The sequence below is a fragment of the Vanessa cardui genome, chromosome 22 (genome assembly GCF_905220365.1).
Source record: "Vanessa cardui chromosome 22, ilVanCard2.1, whole genome shotgun sequence".
Classification (NCBI taxonomy): Eukaryota; Metazoa; Arthropoda; class Insecta; order Lepidoptera; family Nymphalidae; genus Vanessa; species Vanessa cardui.
Window position 1 is genome coordinate 5987479 of NC_061144.1, and position 24495 is coordinate 6011973.

Sequence of the window (24495 nt, forward strand, 5' to 3'; positions counted from 1 at the left end):
GGAACAGGATATGGGTTGCAGAGTCTTCGTCTAGGCCACATTCGCACAGCGAGTGATCACGAACTCTGTTTTTTGCTGTGCATGAATGGCCGAGGCGTAACCAACAGATGGTGGAGGTGACCCAACGGTCAGCGTGCCTGTGAGATGAAAACCAAGGTCGCCTCGGAATTCCAAGTTGTAACGCCGAATAATATTTACACTTGGCCAATTTTGATGAAACCCAAAAAGAATTCCAGGATTTATTCATTTCAGCTTTAGCAAGAGAACGCAAATCCTGAGATGTATTGGAAAAATGCTCAGATGTACCAGATCGATATACAAATTCATACTATGAGTTGAATGACATTACATGATGCTTGCTTTTCTACAATTATCATAATACTAACTGACACACCTATGATATCCAAATTTTCTGGATATAATCATGTACAAGATATCATGGTAGAAATGATAAATCGATTATTTCATTTTGTAGATTTGTGGTATTTAAAAAAGGATTAACAATAATTTTCACATTCATGAATCTACGTTACATACATTGCAATATTAGCAGAAGTAGCATTGCGATTATATTTCATAAGGCATAGCTTAAAAGCAAAAGTAAATATACCTATAAACGTAAGTGCGTTGAAAATGCCTTCAAAACCAACGCTTAGATGGGAATTGACAAAATTTAGTTAGGAAATTGGAAATTGCATGGAAGGCTGCCATGCAATTTCCATAGATCTCATATGCTTTGACACTGCATATCTAAAGCCGAAGAATAAATTCCATTTTCAAAATAAGTTAGTGGCGTTTTTGTAGTATATATATTACAGTAAGTTGCCACACAATTCACAGACAAAAGAGTGCTTCTCGTGGTACAATGCTACAAAGTGAACAACTCTACTGGCTAGAAAAACTCTTAGAGAAAGGTAAATGCGGATGGTTTCTTAGAACATTTTATGAGAAACAATTCAGTTATACATTATTTTTGTACATATTTTGGCATTGGTTTTACAGATTTAGTTGACGAATATACCATCATAACTTTATATACGACTCGAATATACATAATATATAGCTTACCAGTTGTCACTCGCATCTTCGCTAGCCTTTTAAGAGAGGACCTTGGGGTTCATAAACCTAATCTTCATACCGAATCTCATCAAAATCGGTTCAGTAGTTTGACTTTGAAAGGGTCAGATACTAATACGGCTAGTTACTTTCGCATATTAACATATTATAAATAAGTATGTATAGTTATCGTATTCGTATATTATCTTATTGTATTTGATATGTTGAGCAATATGTTTTAAACTGAATATCAAATGCCTTCATACTTAACGTGCATTTTTTATATTTTCAAAGGAAAGGGCATTATAAAAAAATCAATAAAGTTTAAAAAGCAATAAAAATTTAAACATATTATTTATTTCACGAACAGAATGCTTATCAGTTGAGTTTACATGTCAAATATTATTGTCATTTGTCACTCAGTTCTGACTTGTCATTTATTCAACTTTCGTGTAAATTCGTACTTTGATTTGATGTGATCACCAAATATCATCGATACTGATCAATACTGATTTAAAATATTATTTTGCACACTTATAAATCTCAACAAAATCTTTATCTACAACAGCTCTAAACTAATCATAAGGGAAATTAAATAAGTTTTTCAAAGTAAGATAAAAGTTATTAAGCCGGTAAAAGTTTTAAAACATTTCAAAAACGTAACGAATAGACATAAAATGAGCAATAAACAATCAAAGAAAAATGAAAACAAAAAGAAAAACCAACAAGACAATAAAAAGAAAAGGAAATCATCCCTATTTTCTGTAAGTAAAATAACGATTTCAATTAATAACCTTGTTAAAAATGTTGCTTTATTTTTGAGAATAATTATTTAGTTGCTAAGGAACTTTAAAATTAAAATTGACATGTAATGATGATTTTACACAAATTTCATTGAATTACAAATAAAATTCAGCTCTAAAAAAGTAATAGAAGCTTAAAAGAAACATCAAAATGCATTATTAAAATTAATTTCCTAGATACAAAATAATTACTATTTAAAAAAAATTACTTAGATGATTCAATAATTTATATTGTTATGAATAAAGTATACTTCATTTCAGTTTCGAAAAATAGTTTTCGTATCTGCCCTAGTAACAGGCTTAGCATCTTACTATGTGTATCAAGCCATCACAACTCCTCCAGATCTACCTAAACTAAACTTGAATGAATACTGGGGACCATATCCCATGAAAATCAATCCAGATTTATCTATAAGACCTTATCAAATTGAGTTTTCTGATGTGGTGAGTTGAATATTTATATAATTAAAACCTAATTAAAAGGAAGTAAACTGCTGAAATTATTTAATAATTCAACAACGAAAACTATTTATATTTCCAGATGGTAAATGATCTTAGAGAAAGACTTCTGCACAGAAGACCGTTTCCTCCACCACTAGAAAATACTGGATTCAATTATGGTTTTAACTCCCACTTCATGACTCGAGTTTTAGATTACTGGCAGAATAAATACAATTTTAAGGAGAGGGAAGACTTCTTCAACAAATATGATCATTATATGACTAATGTACAAGGACTGGATATACATTATATGCATGTTAAGCCTAATGTCGCCAATGATATTAAAGTAAGATTATACACATTATTATATATTGTTAAGTGAAAATGTTTTACTTATGCCTTCATAAGCAAAACATTTTGGTTAGAAATGCATAAATAATTTAAAAAATTACATATTAGTAAATCTCTTGATGACTTATATAAGAAATTTTTTTTTTTAATGTAAATTTTTAATTAATTATTAAACAATGTTGCAACTAATTGTTTTAGCTTTTTCTGGTTACTACTAATGGTAAGTCTAAATTTTTTACCATATATGTAGTTAAATGTTTACATTAGATGATGTTGGCAGGTGGTGCCTTTACTAATGTTACATGGATGGCCTGGTTCTATTAGAGAGTTCTACGAGATTATACCTAAACTTATAACACCTAGGGTTAGTCATGATTTTGTTTTTGAGATCATTGCACCTAGTCTTCCCGGATATGGATTTTCACAGGTATTTAAATTATTATTTCATATTTAGTAAAATGCACCAAATTGTTTTATAAATATATTTTTAATCTCTTTTTTGATAAGATAAATTTTATGCATTGTGTTTTATGCATATTACATGGTAATGATGTAAAATTTTATGGATGGTTTTATATTAGGTAGGTATAAATATTTATACTAAACTAATTGTAGCTGGTGGCTTAATTTGTGTTTCAAGGTAAGGCAAGTAGCCTATGCCTATTCTTGAGATACGCTGCTCCATACAACATTTCATGAAGTTCGGTTTAGTGGTCTCTCAAAGAGCAACAGATAAACAGAGTGTTTTTGTTCATTAATAATACTAGTATGGATTGTGACTTGTAATTTATTACATTTTAAAATAATAACACTCTTAGATAATTCTAGTAATTTCTAGAGTCTTTAATAATTAAGCTACATATATTTAAATCTTATCATAAAAAATCTTAAGTCTCAGATAAACCATACCAATAAACTAAAAAGTATTAATTTTAAATTATGAATGCATTATTGATTAAAAAGAATGATAAATTTTTATTAATTATCTGTAGATAGATTTTGTTACCTTTTATTAAAAACCTGAATTTAGGTTTTGTAACGCTAGCAAAAAAATATATTCTATAATATTAATTTCATTGCATTTTCTATTTTAAATAAAAATAAATGAACTCCTAGCCAATTAACTCCAGATTCCTACAAAGAATATCTCAGGATACTTTCGGACTTGACCGGGTATTTCAACCCTAGAACTGTAGTTCTACAGCATTACAATCAAGCCATTGAGACTGCCAGCACTCTATAAAATATTAATAGTTCTATTCATCTAATTATATAATTTCCTTCGTAAAAAAATATTATCAAACTAAAAGACTAATAGTAAGAAAGATTTTGTTTACAAATAAATACAAACTTTCATAAATTTGTAGAATAAATGCACATCATATGGTAATTCTGTTGATATGACTTAAAAATTACATCACACATCACCCTATTTAGCGCTGGCAGTGATAACCTTTTTAATAAAATAAATACCTATTACAATGTAAAAGATTTATATGCTATTATGTCAATTAAACAATAATCGACCTTATGATGAATTATTTAAAGTTTAATTTATTTTCTAGGCTCCAGCTCGGCCAGGTTTAGGTCCAGTTGAGATGGCGGTCGTTATTTCAAACTTGATGAAAAGAATAGGTCATGAAAAATATTATATACAGGGTGGCGATGCTGGGCATTTGTTGGGCTCGATTATTTCTACTCTATTTCCTGATAGAGTACTTGGTTTTCATACTAATATGCCCTTACTCTGGTTTCATCCATTGGCTCATATTTATACTTTATTGGGTAAGTTCTAAACATCAGATAAAAAAAATTAAACTCTTTTAAAGAAAACAATAATTCTTAGGAAACAAAAAACAAATATTTATAAAAGAAATATTGTAACCTTTTCCATTCAAATGAATGATTTCATAAAGATATAACATGAAATAAAATTACTTTTACAGAATTAATTTTTACGAAGGTACTAAATTAGAATATCGCAATGGTTCGCAGGTTCGATCCTGGCCGTTCATCCCCACTCCTATCACAAGCTTTAAGCTTGAATAATGGAGAGGTAAATAGGAATATTAATGATTCCCTAAAATTTTATAATTTCCAAATAAAAACTTTTTTTAAATTACAGGAGAAAACGTTAAACAATTCACAGATATCTTATTTTCCTTTTGGTTAAAAATTTTCAGGTAACTTTTGGCCGAAATTGATAGTTGAACCGGAACTAGAAAGCCGTATGTACCCGTGGGGCGAGCATGTAGCGCGCTTGATAGAAGAGTCCGGTTATTTACACTTACAAGCAACAAAACCTGATACAATTGGTATAAATTAACTGTAAACTATTCTATTTTCTAGATGTGTAACGCAATCAATCTACCAATTCTTTACACATCGACAAATTTTACATTTTAATAATAATAATAAATAAAAATCAAAATCTTTTATAATTTTATGCAATCCTGGGAATACCCAGATTGCACATTCTTTTTTATATAGAATCTTTATTAGTATCTTATATTATAGAACCAGAAAACAATAGTACTAAATATTGGTATCGGAAGAATATCTGATGAGTGGGTGTTACCTATCCAGAAAGGCCATTTTTCTTTTTTTTTTTCACTGCAATAACGCATTACGCGTTTCCCCCACGTGATGGAAAGTGGGGGGTGGGTGTGGGACTCCCCGGAGCCCTGAACGCCATCCAGACACAACCCCTTGTATCAGAATCTGTACCAATCCCTTTGTAATACCTTCCAAACCACATCACCAAAAAGAGGGTGGGGCCATAACAACAATGTTGCTACATTCACGTGTCCGGAATACTCTCTATTATGAGTTTTATTCCCTACTAGATAAGATCTAATTTAACTTACACAAAAATTTACATAATACATTACATTTTTATGTTTTCAGGTATTGCATTGACGGACTCCCCAGCGGGTCTAGCTGCATACATCCTAGATAAATTCTGTACAATGACCAATCCATCTAACAGAGATTCTCAAGATTGTAACTTACTGCCTAAGTACAGTCTCACACATTTATTGGACAACATCATGGTGTACTGGTCTACAAATAGTATGACTACCGCTGTGAGACTATATGCAGAGACCTTCAGTAAACGTGCCTTGAGTATGAGACTTGAGGAGTAAGTTCATTATTTTTTTCCTGATTCTATGTCACTTTATTATAGTAAAGTTAATTTTAAATTCCATATTATTTTTTATGCACGGAAATAAATGACAATGGAACACATCAATTACCATTCAATAGTGTTCTAGACTTCCATAACATAACACTAAGCATATATTTATGCTTTGATACTGTTAAAGCAAAAGTCATATTGGCCGATTTAATTTCAGAATTCCAACAGTAGTACCAACATGGGGCATCAAATTCAAATATGAACTAGGATACCAACCAGATAGCATTTTGAAGCTTAAATTCAAAAATTATTTACACAGTACGATGGTAGAAGATGGTGGCCATTTTGCCACATTAGAAAATCCAGATATCATGGCAACTGATATATTTGATGCCGTTAAAACTTTTAGAGAATTCCATAATGTTGTTGGGTAAGAATTTATTATTATAAAAATTTATTATAAATAAAAATAACACTTTGTATTTCTTTATTGTCATTGTTATATAATTTTATTCAATTGTTAGTATATATATGTAGTAATGTAGGAGGAAGTCAAGAAAGCTACCTGAAGGTAAGTTGTGTAGGCCCTTGTAGTAGTATGCTATAGTTATACTAAATCACAATTAAAAATGGGCATGCTTGTTACTATATTCTTTACTATTTATTTATTATTTCAGTAAACCTCAAGATATTGATAACAGCAAACATGAAAAAGAAGCAGAAACTATATACGATTTCACTGTAAAAGACATATACGGTAGAGATGTGAAACTTGACAAATATAAGGGATTAGTACTTCTCATTGTCAACGTCGCATCGCAGTGCGGACTGACGGACACAAACTACAACCAACTAAATGAATTACATGAAAAATACGCCAAGAGTAGAGATTTCCGTATCCTAGCGTTCCCTTGCAACCAATTCGGTAGTCAGGAACCAGGATCTGCGAAAGATATCCTCAAATTCGTGCGAGAAAGAGGCGTCCAGTTTGACGTTTTCGAGAAAATCGAGGTGAATGGCGAAAACACACATCCACTGTGGACGTTTTTGAAACGCACCCAAAGTGGCACATTTGGAGACTTCATTAAATGGAACTTTTCAAAGTTTATCATTGATAAAAATGGAGTCCCAGTTGAAAGATTTGCTCCCAATGTCAACCCATTAGATTTGGAACCTTATTTGGCAAAATATTGGTAAAAAATAAACAATTAAATTTTTAAGTTATGAATATGAACAAAAAATCAGTTTTTAACGAATTATAATGTTGTTGTTACAGTAACTGAAATTAAAATGTAACAAAGTGGCATTTATTAATTTTAAGTAATAAGATTAATTTATATGTGTAATGAAACAAAATCAAATTATTCCATTGAAACTATTTTTGTATACTGTTTGATTTATAAAAATATATTTTTCTATTATTATTAGTCTTTTTCTATTTTCTTAATTAGAAATTAAATTGAATACTTATTATATTATATATATACTAATAAACGAATGCTGCACTGCACTTTAGCTTAAAGTGCTGCATCATCATTTAATTTATATTTTAATTTAATAAATGTAATATTTCAAATGCCTTTGTTGCCAAATTAAATTTTTTTTATTAAGGAATGCTTGTGTAAAAGGTTATTATACAATTCATGAGTTTGTGATTGATAGCACACCTTGGGAATGAAACGATTGCCTCCTGGCTATTTCATTTCATTTAAATTGTTTATATAATACATGAGACAAAAAAACCCGCTGAGTTTCTTTCGTCAGTTCTTCTCAGATCAGGGTATTTTCTTTTCCGTACCGGTTGTACTGTTTCACTTGACCATCAATAAGAAAGTGTAATACTTCTATATTGAATAAAGCAATTTGAGTTTGAGTGTTGAAAATGGTTAATATAGAAATTTTAATGGCGATTGGGCAAACATTGTCAACAGTCTATTAATCTCACACAATAAACCATTCATAATTAAATTTATTTTGTAAAATACCATAAAGTTGCCTTCCAATGAGATAAGAGTTATTTCAATCGATTCAGTTTTTAGATCAAAAACAAACATTTTTATATATTAATAATTAAGTATAGATATATAGATATTTACCATCTACACTACATTAAGAACTAAAACAAATATAAACAGAAATTTATTTCAAAGTATGACAGTTTACATTCAAAATAAATGTTGTTTAGACAGTCTGCCTTCCCAACCTCAAACGAGACAATTCTTGTAGTGTATTCCTGGAACTATTTTCACTCCATTGTAGCTCTGGCATTGAAGATATGATCTAAATAAAATAATATACCTTGGATAAATTGAAACAATATCATGGATGTTCTTGGACTTATTGTTCTGATATAAAACGATAGGATCAAATTATATTATTTTTATAATGAAACATTCATTTCCAATTATGAAAATATTTGCAGTAGTGGATCTCAAATACTCTTTTTTGCTAACTTGGTTTAGCAAAGTAAACTAAAAAGACACACATTAATTTTTGATTGTGATAGATAATACTCGCTAATAAACTTAATTAGAATAAAAATTACATATCACAAAGCTAAATTAAACTAAATAGAACTTTGAATCAAATAGCCCTCGGATGCTAAAATTTATAATAAAAACTGCAGCAGTGTACACTTTTGGGCTGTTACTATTTATTATTATAAGCATTATGCAACTGTCGTCTGTCTCGAGTTTATTAGCTTATTCATCAATTGTATCGAAATCGTTGCTATAAATTGGCTCATTAAGTAATATTGACATACAAATACATACATATTAGTAGACCTATCAATAATTATGTATAGGTAAAACTTTAAACATAAACTACAACTAAAATTCTATGAAACAAATAGAATCTACAGTTTACTGCTATAAGATACCATAGTGTTTGTGTTTAAATACTTAAATAAAAATATCAAAAGGTAAATAATACATACAGATATTGATGTAACTTTTATTAAACATCAATTACTTACTTTAAGATTCTTAAAAACTCCTTCACCAAAGTAATATTTGAAATAAATTGCATTAGAAAAACAATTTAAAGGATCCTAGTCTGTAATCTTGTTGTAAACAGATTCAAAAAAATTGATAAATACATGATTGCGAAATTTCTAAAATTACACAAAAAAATATGTTCCAAATAATACATTTTACTTAACCATACAAATGAATGACTTTACTTATAAATATTGCTCAGGGGGAGATTGATTAAACGAAACTATATCTTCTTTTGAATGTAAAATAAAGGGTGTCAGAAAGAGAGAAACCAGCGTTTACTTAAACACCGACTAGGCAATAATTATAAGTAAGGAAGTGAATACAAAATTACATGATTACTAAAATACTTATCCAAACTATACAATTTACTTCAAATACTACCGGAACATACATGTAATAGATAGTTGCAGCATGGAGAGAATTCAGTTTATATATAATAAATTTTTGCTTTCATACTTAGGTCCGAATATTAAAATAAACAAAACTGTATACTGAACCATGCTTTGACTATCCCTAGTATGAGAGTTCAAGGTATGTCTTTAATGACCTCCGCAAGTTGCTCCCTAGTAAACATGTGAAACATTGAGTCTGGTGTCATAGTAACAACCTCTACATTGTTCTCGGATAACTTTTCCTCCATAACCTGTTTCAGAATTGTTAGTGCAGACTTAATCGCTTCTTTGAGGGTCATTGACTTGTGATACACTTCCTAAAAAACAACCAAGACTATGATTATTAATTTTAAAAATCTTGTAAATTGTTCTATTGAATACAATATTAAAAAAAACACAACAAATATTTTGTATATAATTAAAGAACTTAATTTAAATAGTATAATTTTAAACAGAGTACACAAATTGTATGTTCTTATGCTTATTTAACTGTAGGAACTAATATGAAATATGAAAAATTATAGATGTAGTTATATGTAATTCTAATAAAATTCTTACTGACCTTCAAACTTTGTTGAGCACCTTCACTACCAGAGCCGATAGCCTTAGCATCATATTGGACAAATGTACCACTGGGATCCATATGGAATAGCTGGGGGCCCTTCTCATCAATACCTAGAAAATATATTATTTCAGTTTCACGGAACATAAAAACATACAAAAATATTCATACAGGTTTTACAACTAATTTCTTATTAATATATATACTTTTAGTTTAGTAAATTAAATAGTTTGTTGTATTCCAATGACAGGACCAGTAAAGGTTTATATTTATATTATATCTCAATTTCACTAAATACTTATCAGTATGTAACCCACTTTAATTTTACTTCCAAAGTCATAATAAATATTTAGTTGACTATAAAAAAAAATATGCTCAAACCATACATTACCAAGATCTCCACCAATACATGTTATGAATTGATAAGATATTGATACAGATGACAAGAACTCATTCTAATAAGTTTAAATCTTAGGTTGTATTTAAATATCAGTTTATAATATTTGTAAATCATAATGATTCTGTTATATAGAAGCATTTTACTAGAACTACATAATTTTTTTCTTGTTTACATAATTTAAAACAAACCTGCAAACATAACAGCTACTCCAAATGGCCTGGACATAGCTGTTCCACTATCATCATCACTATCTCCAAACTGAATGGCCAGGTTAGAAACAGCTTGTGCACACGACTCAACACTCATGCGCTCATTGTATACAAACCAGTGATTCTGGCATTCTACTCGGGCTCTCTCTATTAGAGTTCTGAAAAAAATATATTTTAGTCTCATGGCTTCTCATGAACAAGACATTCATGGATAATGTCGAAATATCTAGCTCCAACAGATAAAAACTAAAAAACATGGTAAATATTCCGTACTTAGTAACTATATTTTTAATAAATTCTGTATCACTAACTGACTGACTGCTGACAAATTACAACAAACATGAAGATTAAGCCGGTTTCAAAATTTTTGTTCTAAAAAAGTTGATAGTTAGATAGAAATTATTTATTAATATTTAATTACCTGGAATCAGCCATTAATCCGGAAACAGCACAAGCAATGTGTCTATCGACTTCAACAATTTTTTCAATAGTAGTTGGTTCCATTAAAGGCGAAGTTATCCTTTTTTCAACAGCCAAAACAACACCTTCAGAAGTTGATATACCGATCGCGGTAGAACCGAGTTTTATAGCCTCTATGGCATATTCGACTTGAAACAGTCGCCCCTCAGGGCTGAATGTGTTGACTCCACGATCATATTCTGAACGAGTTAAGAACATCTGAAAAAGGTATACAAGTTTTAATCAAGCTACAATACCGGTACATAAGTCTTAAATATGGGCAAAAAATGAAAGTAAATATTATTAAATATCTCATAACACTCTAGAAACATATTATACCTTAAAAGTATTGGATTTCAAACTTGTGTAATATCTTACTATTTATATTTTTGATGGTTAATTCAGAACAAAATGCACTGGCCAGCAACTTCGTGAGTAATCAAAAAATTGACAGCATGACAACGACAATTCGGAAGCGAAACGAGAATCAAAAATATTTTTTAAGCTACAGACAAAATATATGACTTTCATTTAAAGGCGTATACACTCTCAGCTATATGTTATCGCTTTTTAAAATTACTCGGTAGATATATACGACAGGCCAATAAGACACATTATTATTATTTAGAAATTAATAAATCGTTTTTCAGTTCTTAATATCTTAAATTTTATAGAATAAAAATTAAACAGAAACAAAAAAAATATGCCAAACAATGACTTTTAATTGAAATTAAACGGCTAGGTAACTAGATAGAAAAGTAATTAATGGAAATTTGCTTTAAAATGTATAAATTTAAAATTATATTTACGACGAAAGTGTTTCGAAATATATGTCATTGTTTGTCGTAACAATTTTAAACTTTTCTTAGTCTATTTTTAGTTCTTACACTGGTAATTTTCGTATTTTAACCACGCAACACCGCATTTTTTTACAGCTAGTTGTAGAACAGACATAAGTCAAATAGTTAATGCCACATTGATTGACAATATCTGACGTCATAGTTGCTATATTCATTCATTTATATGAGTTATGATTATGAATAATAAAATTATTTAAAATGTTTTATTAGCATACTGAATGTAGTATATTCATATTTCATACAATGTAACATCGTTTTGTGTTGATAGTAAATTTGACAAAAAAATTATAGATTGTAAGTACACGTATAATCAAAGACACATTTTATATACTTAATTAGGTATTTCTTATACGTACTTAGTTACAATATTTAAATTTATGAGACTTAATAATAAGTTTTATTTGGATGAGTTTGAGTTATAAGGTTAATTGTTTTTGACGTTTAATTTTCTCTTTAATAAATATTTTTTAGATAAATACAATATGTATATCAGACTACGTATATACATTTAATATCTCTTATATTTATTCTCAATCGTAGTGAAGATTTGGGATAATAGGCATAGGCAATTTTACGTTGCCGAAATGTATATATAAACATTCGAATATTTTCGAAGCGAACTAAAATGTAATTATATAGCACAAAAACATTATACGAAAAAGTAGGCTGCTATTTCCCGACTTCAAGTTAGATTAGGGAAAAATCCTTAATAATTAAGATTTATTTTTAAGCCAAGAGATAACAAAAAAAAAACATTATTGCACCCGTATTAAGCTCAATACTCATGTTTCTTACAACACGTTGTTCGGTGTATTTTCCGACAGAGTCTTCTACGATTCAATCGCTTCCGATGACAATGTAGAGGGTTAAAAAAGTATATATGTACATTTTATGCGTTTATTTAAATATATTTTAAGAGTGCTTGTAAAAGTCAACTTGAGTAAAGTTTCTTTAGATTTGATTTGAAAGTTTCGTATCCTACTGCATCGAATTTTAAAGTAAATAATTTAAAATAGTTATCTGCTAAAACTATAACGTTCACTCAAACATTCTATTGTAGACGACTTTTCACTCACCGTTCTTCATTGTTCAATAAACATTTTTAAATATTTTTCATGTATAATGTTCATGTATGTTCAATAGAGGACACACAAAAAAAAAAGATTGAACAACTATTAATAATATAGAAGTGAGAAAGGATATAATAATGTAAAAAATAATCATTATTTTATACTCAACAATTTAATGCGAAACTTAAGGTTATCACAGGACGAACAGTTATTTTTTATTTAATCGATGAATGAATTACTAATCAGAAAGTAAAAAATAAATATAAAAAAGTAAAAAGAGCATAATTGGCGCTGAGTATAAGTTTAATTTTTTTATCTTAAAAAATTATTTCCTCCGCCCACATAAGACAACTAGAGATTGTTAGAGGTTTTTATGTTTCCAAACATACATCGACAGCATGCAATCATCATTTTTAGATAACTCAAAAGTCGCAGTATAGAGATATTTTTTGTTGTATTTCAACAGGATAGAAAGAGTTCTATCCTGTTGAAATACAACAAAAAAATCAAAACAATTTCGTTTATTAATTGAATTCTCTTAAATATAAATATATAATAAACTTTATTAATATTATATATATTATATATAAATATAATAAACTTTCAATATTTTTGGTGATCAATTTCATTCAATCGTTCATTTATTTTAGCATAAGATAATAGATAGTAAATCATTGTGTTGTTTAAATTAGTCAATCGTGTCGTGAGCCCAAACCTTCACTTCAAAATATATATTTTTTAACTTTAATTTTCCAAAAAAATTCGCGATGGCTCGTGGTACTATGTTAGTGGCAGTAAGTACACGTGAAAAAAAAAATTAATATTTAAATTCACATGAAATCATTCGCGCGCGGGCGCTTGTTATAGTGAGACGCGCGTACTGTTTTATTGAATACCGGCTTTTAATTGTTCCGCTCGATTGTATTGAAGCGTTATCTCGCCTAGTTATGTTGTTTACAAATGGCTAGCAACGTTAATGAAGATGAGCGATTGAGTGAAAACGAAATTGTGGAATGTACGATGGAAGATTACAGTGAGATAATGAAGGATAGCGAAAATGTGAGAATGCGCGACATGGAGGAATTAGTAGACACGATATCAGACAATGAAAACTTGAATAATATAATAAGACCCAACAAAAGAGATAGACGTACAGATCAGGATGAGCTATGGCTAACCGTTACAAGACGGGGAAAAGTGGCTCGTACGAATGATTCGAATAGAATCTCGAACTACAACTTTGAAATTAGTATTACCTCAGTAGAAAAAATACCTAAACAGTTTAAGTTGGCGAAAATGTTGAAATCAGAAAATATTAAAGACATTACGAGGGTCAAATATATAAATGCGTTTAAAGCAGTAGTGCAGTTTAATAACGAAATAAGTGCGGATAAATTATTAGAATCCACTTTTTTTAAAGAAAACGGGTTTAAATGCCAAAAAACATTTGAAATTTCTCAATCTTTTGGAGTCATCAAGGACATTGATTTAGAAATTACCGAGGAGGAAATATTAGAGAGTTTAAAATGTGACATGGAGATAACAGGAGTTAAAAGATTGAAACATAGAAATAATGCTACGGGTCAATGGGAACCATCGGAGGCCGTGCGAATATGTTTTAATGGAACTTCATTACCAGCAAAGGTTTATATCTTTGATACGGTTGCTAATGTCAACCCATACATTTACCCAGTTACACAGTGTTCTAGATGCTGGAGATATGGACACACAATCAAAATGTGTCCATCCAATAAATGTATTTGTCCTAAGTGTGGTGGTTCTCATGCTAATTGTGATACGACAGAATTTAAGTGCAATAACTGCCATGGTAAACATATGACATTGGCTCGTATATGCCCGATTTATATTAAAGAGAAACGTATTCGAGATATTATGGCAGAATTCAACTGTACCTATAAAAGAGCTTTAACTATATATGTCCCTCCAGAGCCAAGATATAATGATTCACAACCTTCTATGACAATTAGAAATAACGATAATAATATACATAATAATCAAGATAGTGTTGAGCCCTGTTTTAAACAGAGCGAAGAGACGTATGCTCAAGTATTAAAGAAAACTTGTAGTAAAGAAAAACCCCAAGAGAAGAAACGCATAAAGAAGTCTAGGAAAGAAAAGAAAACAAATTCGGGAAATAATTCAGACGGAAATTTAGATACAATTCATGAATCAGGACCAGAAAGTGAATACGAGAACAATTATACAGAGAACACAGAAATAAAAAACACAAGTTTTGAACAGAAGATTACGTGGCAATTCATTTTTAAACAACTCAGAGATAAATTATGGGATAAACAGTTAACATTAGACAAAAAAATAGAAGCATGCATTAAAATAATACTTAATTCATTATGTTACTTTGCCAAACACTACTTAATAGAATTGCCTTTCTTTGCATATATTAAACCATGGATAGTGGCAGAAACGAACACTTAACAATAAATATTTTTCAATGGAATTGCCAAAGTTTGACAAATAAGTTGACATCATTTGAGCACCTCTTAAAAATAGAAAAAGTTCATATTGCTGCATTAACTGAGACATGGCTAAAGGAAGATTCTAATGTGAGGGTTAGCGGCTATAATATTTTCCGTAAGGATAGGAGTGATGGTTATGGTGGTGTGGCTATATTGACTAAAAATTCTATTAAAGCTCAAATACAAGACACGAGAAGCAACAACAGTAACATTGAAGTCTTACATATTAAGGTGTTTAACTGCGAGGTAATAGAAAATATAGTTTCAATATATTGCCCCCCCTCTGTTAGAACATGCCAACAAGACTGGGATTTCCTTTTCTCACTATTTACTACAAAAACTCTTTTACTTGGAGACTTGAATGGTCACCACACTACCTGGTCAAATAGAAATGACGCTAGAGGCAATCAAATATTTGCATCCTTGTTAAGTCTGAACCTTATTACCTTGAATGACAACAGCCCAACTCGTATCCAATTAGTAAACGGAAGACTTCGTCAGTCTTCCCCGGATATCTCGATAGTTACTTCTGATGTTGCAATAAAGTATGATTGGACCACATTGAATGAAATGTTAGGGAGTGACCACATAATTATAAAAATATCAACCAGTTCTGTACTTCAAACGTCTTATGTAAAAAAGAGAAACTTTAAGAAGGCCGACTGGAATTCATATACCAAGTTCCTTGAAGATAGATTCGCAAATTTCGTATTGCCCGACAGCTTTCAAAACGCTTATGACGGTTTTGTTGAGGAAATTAACAGAGCAGCAGATAAATATATACCCTCTATAAAAATTTGTCAGAGCCCCGGTGTAGTATTCGTTCCGAAATATTATTGGAATATCAACCTGTCAAGAGCAGTAGCTGAACGTCGATTAGCCTTAGGAAATTTTAGGCGTAATCCCACACCAAATAATTTGACTGTTCTTCAAGAAAAAGTTAATGCAGCTCAAAGAATCAGTCGGCATGCTAAAAGTGAAGGATGGTATACATTTTGTTCGTCAATAGACCATGTTACTACTACAAATGAGATGTGGAGGAAGATGAAATGGATGAAAGGGTATAAAAGCCAAAAAGGGTATGTAAATAAGAAACAAGCGTATGAACTTTTATGTAGTATAAGTCCTGATTATGTTATGCCTGAACAACCTTTATTTACAACTTGTAATGTAAAACTGGAATCACCTATTTTATTACATGAAATTGAAAAATGTACAAAGGCTTCTGACACAGCTCCAGGATGTGATAACATATCGTTTTCCATGATTAAAAATTTGCCTCTTAATGGTAAACGTATTTTGACCCTCCTATATAATCAAATTTTGACGTATAGTTATATTCCAAATCAATGGCGTTATATTCGTATACACCCGATTGCAAAACCTGGTCGAGAGTCTACATCTGTATCTTCGCTCAGACCAATCGCATTAATCTCATGTTTATGCAAAATACTTCACATGATTATTAATAAGCGTTTAGAGTGGTATCTAGAGAAAAACGATATGTTTTCACCGTCCATGGTTGGTTTTAGAAAGTATCGATCTTGCACGGACAGTTTAAGCTACTTGGTCTCAAAAATTCAAATAGGTTTCACCAAAGGTCAAGTTACATTAGGGTGCTTTATTGATGTAAATAATGCGTACAATAACGTCAATATTAATAGTTTGTTATTACTTTTAGATAAAATGGGAATAGGATCTCGACTATGTACATATCTGTGGAATTTTTTAAAAGAAAGAAGATTAATTACCCTTACTGATAATCTCATGAATTGCAGATATACTGGATGTGGTTTAGCTCAAGGAGATCCACTCTCTCCACTTTTATTTAATGTCGCTACTATTAATATTTGTAAGAGTTTTAACAACGATATATGTATATCTCAATACGCAGATGATTTTGTTATTTTTGTTACGTGTAAAGACGTTAGCAAAGCTGTGTCAGATATACAGCTGGCACTAAATGTTATTACTAAATTACTATTAGATATAGGTTTGGAAGTATCACCACTCAAGAGTAAAGTATGTTTGTTCACTAGAAAGCCTAAATCTGTAAGAAATTACACTGACCTAAAAATTGATGGTATTAATTTAGAATTAGTAGATAATGTTCAATACTTGGGATTGTGGCTGGATCGTTCCTTAAGATGGGGTAAACATGTTAATAATGTTAGCAACAAAGTTATGAAGTTTCTGAACATCTTTAAAGTATTATCTGGACCCGGTTGGGGCATACATCCCAAGCACCTTAGACGCCTTTACATATCTGTTATTCGAAGCAGACTAGATTATGCAAGCTTCCTCTACGACAATAGCTGTAAGTCACATCTAAATAAGCTTGATAAAATTCAAAACCAATCTATGCGTGTTATAGGTGGATTTGTAAAGTCAACTCCTATACATGTGATGGAATCAGAACTCTGTTTACAACCTTTATTTATTCGAAGACAATTCTTGGCTGCAAAATATATACTTAAAATCAAATCCTTTCAGTGCAATAAAACTAATGAAGTATTAAATGAACTAGTTATTCTTCTCAACAATAACTACTGGAGACATAAGAAAAAACCGCTACTTGCTGTTACTTTTGAAAAATTTAAAGATATATCACCTAGCACTTCTAATCAATTAGAAATGTTTTCTTTTAATAATTGGATTACGTATATTGATTTATCAAATAATATTAAATTTATAAATGAAATTTCTAAACCGAAACGTAATTATAACTTGCCAGAAATAAATTTGATTTGCTCCCAAAACTTGGATAAATATAATACATATCACCGGATTTTTACAGATGGATCTAAAGAAAAAGATGGATCAGGGGCTGCCTTTTATGACGATAGTTTAGGAAATGGTTTTAAATTCAAAATTAAAAATGAGTTATCTATTATGCATGTAGAACTTTTCGCTATAGCTGAAGCATTATCGTACATAGAAACTATAGATCATGATAAAATTGTAATCTTTACAGACTCGAAAACTTCTCTTCAACACTTGGCTCGGTGTACCTCGACTTTTCGAGGCGTCCCGATAGCTTATACTATACTGAAGTTACTATTGCACTTTACATCTAAGGTAGTTGTATTACAGTGGATTCCGTCACATGTAGGTGTAGCCGGTAATGAAAAAGCGGATTGCTTGGCAAGAGAAGCGTGTAATGATGGCATTGAAGTAGATTTACATCCTTCTTGTTCAGATTACACATACATAATTAAAAAATCTTGCCGCGAGTTGTGGAAGGAATACTTTGACGAGAGATCCAAAGAGAAAGGTATTTGGTATAAAACGATCCAGCCTCAACCCCCTAAATCATCTTGGATTGATAACAGTCGGTTTGATAGATCGGATTTAACTATTATGATGCGTCTTCGATCCGGACATATTCCCTTGAATAAGTTCGCATTTTTAATGAGAAAAGTTAATTCCCCGAATTGTACGGCTTGCAACGTGGTAGAAGATGCCTTCCATATTATAATGGAATGTGCCCGGAACGAGGACTTTAGACAAAATATGTCATTTGTATCTCAATTAAAATCATGTGTGGGATACTTAAATACAATTTTAGCGGAACCCAATACAGAAAAAGCTTCTCAATTAATAAAATTAGTTAAGGTCGGTCTTAGTAATAGGAAGGACAATGTAACATCATAAGTAGTATTAAGTAACTTAACTTTAATTACTCTAATGTTAATTTTACAGAGTGGCATATTCGTCTTAACGAATAAACTCTTTAAATAAAGAAAAAAAAAAAAAAAAAAAATTCACATGAAATCATTTTAATCGAACAAAGGACATGCTCTGTTTAAACATAGAAGTACCTATCCTATTTACAGATGATATTGATTAGTTAGCAAATAATGATGCGCCTACTATCAAGACTATTTAAATAGATACCTCAAAATCATGTATTGTATGTTATTAGAACGATGTGATATACGTGTGTAGATGTGATAACCGTCCCATTTTGTAGCTTGATATAAAGCCGGTTGATTGTATATAGAATGCCAGTTTACTTAAGGTAGTGCGAGTGTGCCAACTTCTTTGTAGACGAAAATAATAACATAAACATCAATTCACATTTCCACTACAAATAAATGATGTTTTTATAATGTTTTTGGGAAGCCTTGTTTGCAAGTTCTGATATCTTGAGGAATCGATTAAAGTAAATAAGAGGTATGTAATTTTTTTTCGTTATTTATCCATGTATTTTTTATAATTGAATTAAAAGTCTGAAATAGTAAGACAAAAAAATACAAGTGATGGAAATATATTTAACAAGATGAACCTGCGGCTTTACCCGCGCGAAATTTATAAAACATAAACTTCCAACTCCCGTTTTATTCTCCTATTTAACGAAACTTTACCCGAGTTTCATTAAATACATTCTTAGCCGATTTCTACGCCCTATAAAGATATATATTTTTTTATTTAACAAGCTGGTATTTGATACTTAGTTACTTCAATTTAAATCATTCGCCTAAAATTAATTGACCAGCGCATTATGTTCTAGAACTGCACAAAACATAATAGATTAGTGAAGACAGTTTTCTATGCTTCATTTGTAATATAATAGCAACTTAGATCTCGCTGTTTGCGTGTAGGTGTCTAATCAGCAATTATTTATTTAAATAATGATAAGATAATAATTTGATAAAATAATGAATGAAATGAATGAAAATATGTTGACCGACATTTTTTTTAAGTTATAGTTAAAACAAAATTGCAAATTACACTACTACTATATTATGTATTAATTATTATTTGTTACTAAACAATGAATGGATGGCTATAATTGATCAAAATGTACGTAACGGCCGTAGTCAATGATGCTTTCTATATATTATTTACGATATACTTACATACCAATCATACCTCGTCACAAATCCTTATTTGTAACTTGCACATTCTAATTTAACATTTAATTAAGATTTGGGAATTACCTTTGATGAAGTTCTGGAAATCCCAATTGAAATCCTCATTTTATTTATTGCCTAAAACATGCATAACCCGTATAGCCGGTTTTATCTTTGATACGAAAAAGTTTAAGTTCATTGCGATGTATCTAATAACCATCCTATGATATAGCATAATAATTATTATTTTGAGCTCTTATTTGACTTTTCACCCAGTCTTAACTCGCACTTATAAACTATGTGAAAAATATATAAGATATGTGATAGCTATGTTGCGGACACTTGTATAGTTAAAAAATATTGGGAACGTATTATAGCTTATGTTACATTTTTAGCTTTTTTAATTTGATGTTTAAAATTTAATGATAATTTCGATAATTTAAAACGTTTTTATATATACTTTTTGCTAATTTATCTTGCGTTATGTGTCATGGTTTCTGCACCATTATCATATCAGGTAACTACTACTAATGATCGAAGATTCTTGTCATCGTCATTACATAGTATAAAACAAAGTTTCTTATCGCTGTACATAGGGACAGCACTATATATGCTTAGATCTTTAAAATTACGCAACGGATTTTGATGCGGTTTTTTTAATAGATAGAGTGATTCGAAAGGATGGTTTATGTTATACACTTAAAATATAGAAACACAAATAATTTTAGAAATTTCTAATTTGATGGCATAAATTAACAAATTCTGTAGTAAATTTAATATCAGTATTGCACCCGTGCGAAGCAGGGGCGGATCGCTAATTCAAAATATTAACACAATTATATACAAAAGCAAAAATACACACTATACATCCGTTATGTTGGGAGAAATCTACGGGTCGGAAATCTGGTTCGCATTCTGTTCTATTCTGCCAGATCCACACAACACTTTGAATTACGTGAAATATGATTTACGGATTCGCTGATATAAATATTGTCGTAAATTCAACATTATTTTTAAAACATACATCCACTGTCTCATAACCTTCATTTGTAATTAGCTCACTTTACAATGTATGTTTATAGGAAGATATAACAATATTTAAATGGAAGCATTTTACTTTCAGGTAAAACAAAACAGAAAAAACAATGGTAGACAATTCAGAAAATGTTATTGGTGGTATTAAATTTATTACAAAAACCGACAGTCATTATGCAATAGAATTTGAAACTGGTGAAAAAGCTAATTTATACATTTTAAATAATCATGTCTTCAGATATTACATGTCCCCAAGCGGAATATTCTTAGATTTTCCGATACCAATGAACCCAGACGATATCGCAAAGATTGTTATAAAAAATATAGATGATTATGGCTTCGAAGCATTCAGACAATCGATACTCAAGGATGTAAATACGCAGTACATTGTGCAAACCAAAGATGTGCAAATCATTTTTGATAAGATAAAGGGTACTATGAATGTCGTTGACTTGAGAAAAAACAAAGAAGTTTTACATGAGAACCAACCACTCTCTTATACCGATTGCAATTCAACCCAAACACTAAAACAGCACGATGATGAATTCTTTTTTGGAGGTGGAATGCAAAATGGAAGATTCAGTCACAAGGGTGAAATTATAAACATTAAAAATACAAACGCATGGGACGATGGAGGGGTAACATCGCCTTGTCCCTTTTATTGGTCTTCTTATGGCTACGGTGTCTTAAGAAATACCTGGCAAAAAGGAATTTACGACTTTGGTGATAAGTCAGATAATTCCATAGAAACAGTTCATGAGAGTGAAGACTTTGATGCATATTATTTTATTAATAGTTTACCAAAAAACATTTTGAACGATTATTATGAGTTAACGGGACAGCCTCTTTTGATGCCAGAGTATGCGTATTATGAAGCGCATTTAAATGCTTTTAACCGCGATTATTGGGTTAAAGTCTCCTCAGACACTCGAGGAGCGATACTGTTCGAAGATGGGGAATATTATAAGTGCTATAAACCAAATGAAATTGGTGATAAAAAAGGTATTTTAGAATCATTAAATGGAGAAAAGAATAACTACCAATTTTCTGCTCGTGCTATGATAGACAGATACAGAAAACACGATGTACCTCTAGGTTGGTTTATACCAAACGACGGTTATGGTTCCGGGTATGGTCAAACAGATTCTTTGGATGGTGACATTGAGAACTTAAAAGAATTCGTCGATTATTCTTTACAAAATGGTGTTGAAGTCGCTTTGTGGACGGAATCCAATCTCCGCCCTGTCGACCCCTTAAATCCTAAAAAAGGGGAGCGAGACTTAGGTAAGGAAGTTGGTGTTGCTAATATAGTAGCACTAAAATGTGATGTCGCGTGGATTGGTTCAGGTTATTCTTTTGGTCTTAGCGCAGTTGAAAATGCTACGAGTATATTTGTAAAATCAACGAAAAACAATGTCAGACCAATGATTATAATGGTCGACGGCTGGGCTGGTACGCAACGCTATTCCGGAATTTGGAGTGGCGATCAAAAAGGCGGGGAGTGGGAATACATACGATTCCATATCCCAACTTATATCGGAGCAGGTCTATCAGGCCTACCGATTGTAGGTTCTGATATGGATGGCATTTACGCTGGTGGTTGTAAAGAAATTAATATCCGAGATTATCAATGGAAAACATTTACACCATTACAATTAAACATGGATGGTTGGGGAAATACTCCTAAAACTCCATTCAGTTACGACCAGGAAGCTATAAAACTTAATAGAGCTTATTTAAAACTAAAGTCTATTTTAATGCCATATAATTACAGTATTGGACATGAGTCTGTATATGGACTCCCCATGGTAAGAGCTATGTTCCTTGAATTTCCTGAAGAAACATCTGCTTACACGAAAGACTCCCAGTATCAGTACATGTGGGGTCCTAATATATTGGTAGCTCCAATTTATAATGACGAAAAAGTTATGGAAAAATCTGTTCGCGATGGAATATATCTTCCTAATACAAATCAAATATGGGTTGATTTTATGACTGGCGAGAAATATCAAGGTGGTAAAATTTATAATAATATCTTGACGCCTCTCTGGAAGATTCCAATTTTTATTAAAGAAGGATCAATTATACCAATGACGAAACCACACAACAATCCATACGAAATAATAAGAGATCTTAGGATATTTACCTTATATCCAAATGGAACTTCAAGTTTTAAAATCTACGAAGACGATGGTATTACTTCGGACTATTTAAAAGGCGATTACGCTACCACTAAAATTTTAACAATTGCGCCGTCGTCTAACGACGTTGGTGACTTATTAATAACTATTTATAAAACTCGTAAATCTTACAAAAATATGGTTAAAGAAAGAAGCACATTGATACAAATAATGGCATCGCAAGAGGTTGAAAATATAAAGGCAGCTATTAATGGGAAGTCTATAATTTTAAATAAAGCTGGAAGTCTTACTGAATTTGAAAATCAAGATAATTCATACTATTTTGATAAAGACTTCTATATGAACTCCTATTTGAGTGAATGCAATGAGACAAAACAAAAGTTTTTATTGATCAAAATAGAAAAGATCGACGTCACAGTGAATGAAATCGCAATCAAGCTAATCGATTTTACCAATCAGGGTGGAGTCTTTGGACGATTTTCTTTAAATAAACAATTAGAACAGCCGAAAAATCTTGAAGTAATCGACGAAGAACCAACTTCGTCATCAATTTGCCTCAAATGGGATGAAAGTAGTGAAGCAAATTTCTATGAAATCGAAAGAGATGGTGTAGTGTTTACTAATATTAAAGGCAATTCATTTACATTTAACGATTTTGCATACGGCAGTAAACATAACTTTAGAATTCGGACTGTTTGGAATAAAACTGTTTCAGAATGGACCGACTACACTTCAGGTATCGTAATGGATGACCCTTTGAAATACGTAATAACTGGAGTTAAAGTCACATGTAATTTGCCATGTCAACCTTGTCAAGAAGTGTGTAATCTTACCGATGGAAATCTCAAATCAATATGGCACACTGATTGGGGTAAATCTGGTCAAGCGAATCCTAAAGAAGATAAATATCTTACACTCAATTTTGACTTGAGAGATATTTACGAATTAGATAAAGCTGAGTACATACCCCGTAGTGATGCTGGTAATGGTACATTCCTTATGGCTCGTTATCGCTATTCTGTTGATGGGAAAGAGTGGAGCGCCTTCTCAGAATACATAAAATTCAAGGAAGATAACTCAGTAAAAACTATAAACCTTGATGGAAAAAAAATGCGATTCATTGAATTGGCTATATTAGAAACTGTTGGCGACTTTGGTTCCGGTAGGCAATTATTATTTATTAAAAAGTAAAAGATGCAAATATTTTTTTAAATAAAACAA

At 30.9% G+C, this 24495-nt stretch overlaps 3 protein-coding genes across 4 annotated transcripts; 2 read left to right on the forward strand and 1 right to left on the reverse strand.

The window, feature by feature from the left end:
* Positions 1-1538: 1538 nt before the first annotated feature.
* LOC124539354 (juvenile hormone epoxide hydrolase-like) lies at positions 1539-7119 on the forward strand. Its single transcript, XM_047116725.1, has 9 exons — positions 1539-1820; positions 2121-2303; positions 2401-2646; positions 2932-3078; positions 4217-4436; positions 4835-4966; positions 5559-5793; positions 6008-6220; positions 6468-7119. The coding sequence occupies exons 1-9, from the start codon at positions 1734-1736 to the stop codon at positions 6985-6987; spliced, it is 1983 nt and encodes a 660-aa protein (XP_046972681.1). The 5' UTR covers positions 1539-1733; the 3' UTR covers positions 6988-7119.
* Positions 7120-8731: 1612 nt separating this feature from the next.
* Positions 8732-11314, reverse strand: LOC124539399 (proteasome subunit alpha type-5). Its single transcript, XM_047116790.1, has 5 exons — positions 11154-11314; positions 10777-11033; positions 10335-10513; positions 9747-9859; positions 8732-9501 (listed from the first exon to the last, which is right to left on the reverse strand). Exons 2-5 carry the CDS (start codon positions 11031-11033, stop codon positions 9319-9321), a joined length of 732 nt encoding a protein of 243 aa, XP_046972746.1. The 5' UTR covers positions 11154-11314; the 3' UTR covers positions 8732-9318.
* Positions 11315-11813: 499 nt separating this feature from the next.
* LOC124539269 lies at positions 11814-24467 on the forward strand. 2 transcript variants are annotated; one of them, XM_047116593.1, is made up of 2 exons: positions 11814-11968; positions 21222-24467. In XM_047116593.1, the coding sequence occupies exon 2, from the start codon at positions 21244-21246 to the stop codon at positions 24463-24465; it is 3222 nt and encodes a 1073-aa protein (XP_046972549.1). In that variant the 5' UTR covers positions 11814-11968; positions 21222-21243; the 3' UTR covers positions 24466-24467. The 2 variants fall into 2 exon arrangements, with proteins under 2 accessions (XP_046972549.1, XP_046972548.1); XM_047116592.1 differs by lacking the exon at positions 11814-11968 and adding an exon at positions 19026-19418.
* The last annotated feature ends 28 nt before the right edge of the window (positions 24468-24495 follow it).

Coding starts and splice junctions, on each gene's coding strand:
- LOC124539354 (XM_047116725.1), top strand. CDS start 1,734: ATGAGCAATAAACAATCAAAGAAAAATGAAAACAAAAAGAAAAACCAA. Junction 3,079..4,216: donor CCGGATATGGATTTTCACAG/GTATTTAAATTA, acceptor TTTATTTTCTAG/GCTCCAGCTCGGCCAGGTTT. Junction 5,794..6,007: donor TTGAGTATGAGACTTGAGGA/GTAAGTTCATTA, acceptor ATTTAATTTCAG/AATTCCAACAGTAGTACCAA.
- LOC124539399 (XM_047116790.1), bottom strand. CDS start 11,033: ATGTTCTTAACTCGTTCAGAATATGATCGTGGAGTCAACACATTCAGC. Junction 10,514..10,776: donor GGATTAATGGCTGATTCCAG/GTAATTAAATAT, acceptor TATTTTTTTCAG/AACTCTAATAGAGAGAGCCC. Junction 9,502..9,746: donor GTGCTCAACAAAGTTTGAAG/GTCAGTAAGAAT, acceptor GTTGTTTTTTAG/GAAGTGTATCACAAGTCAAT.
- LOC124539269 (XM_047116593.1), top strand. CDS start 21,244: ATGGTAGACAATTCAGAAAATGTTATTGGTGGTATTAAATTTATTACA.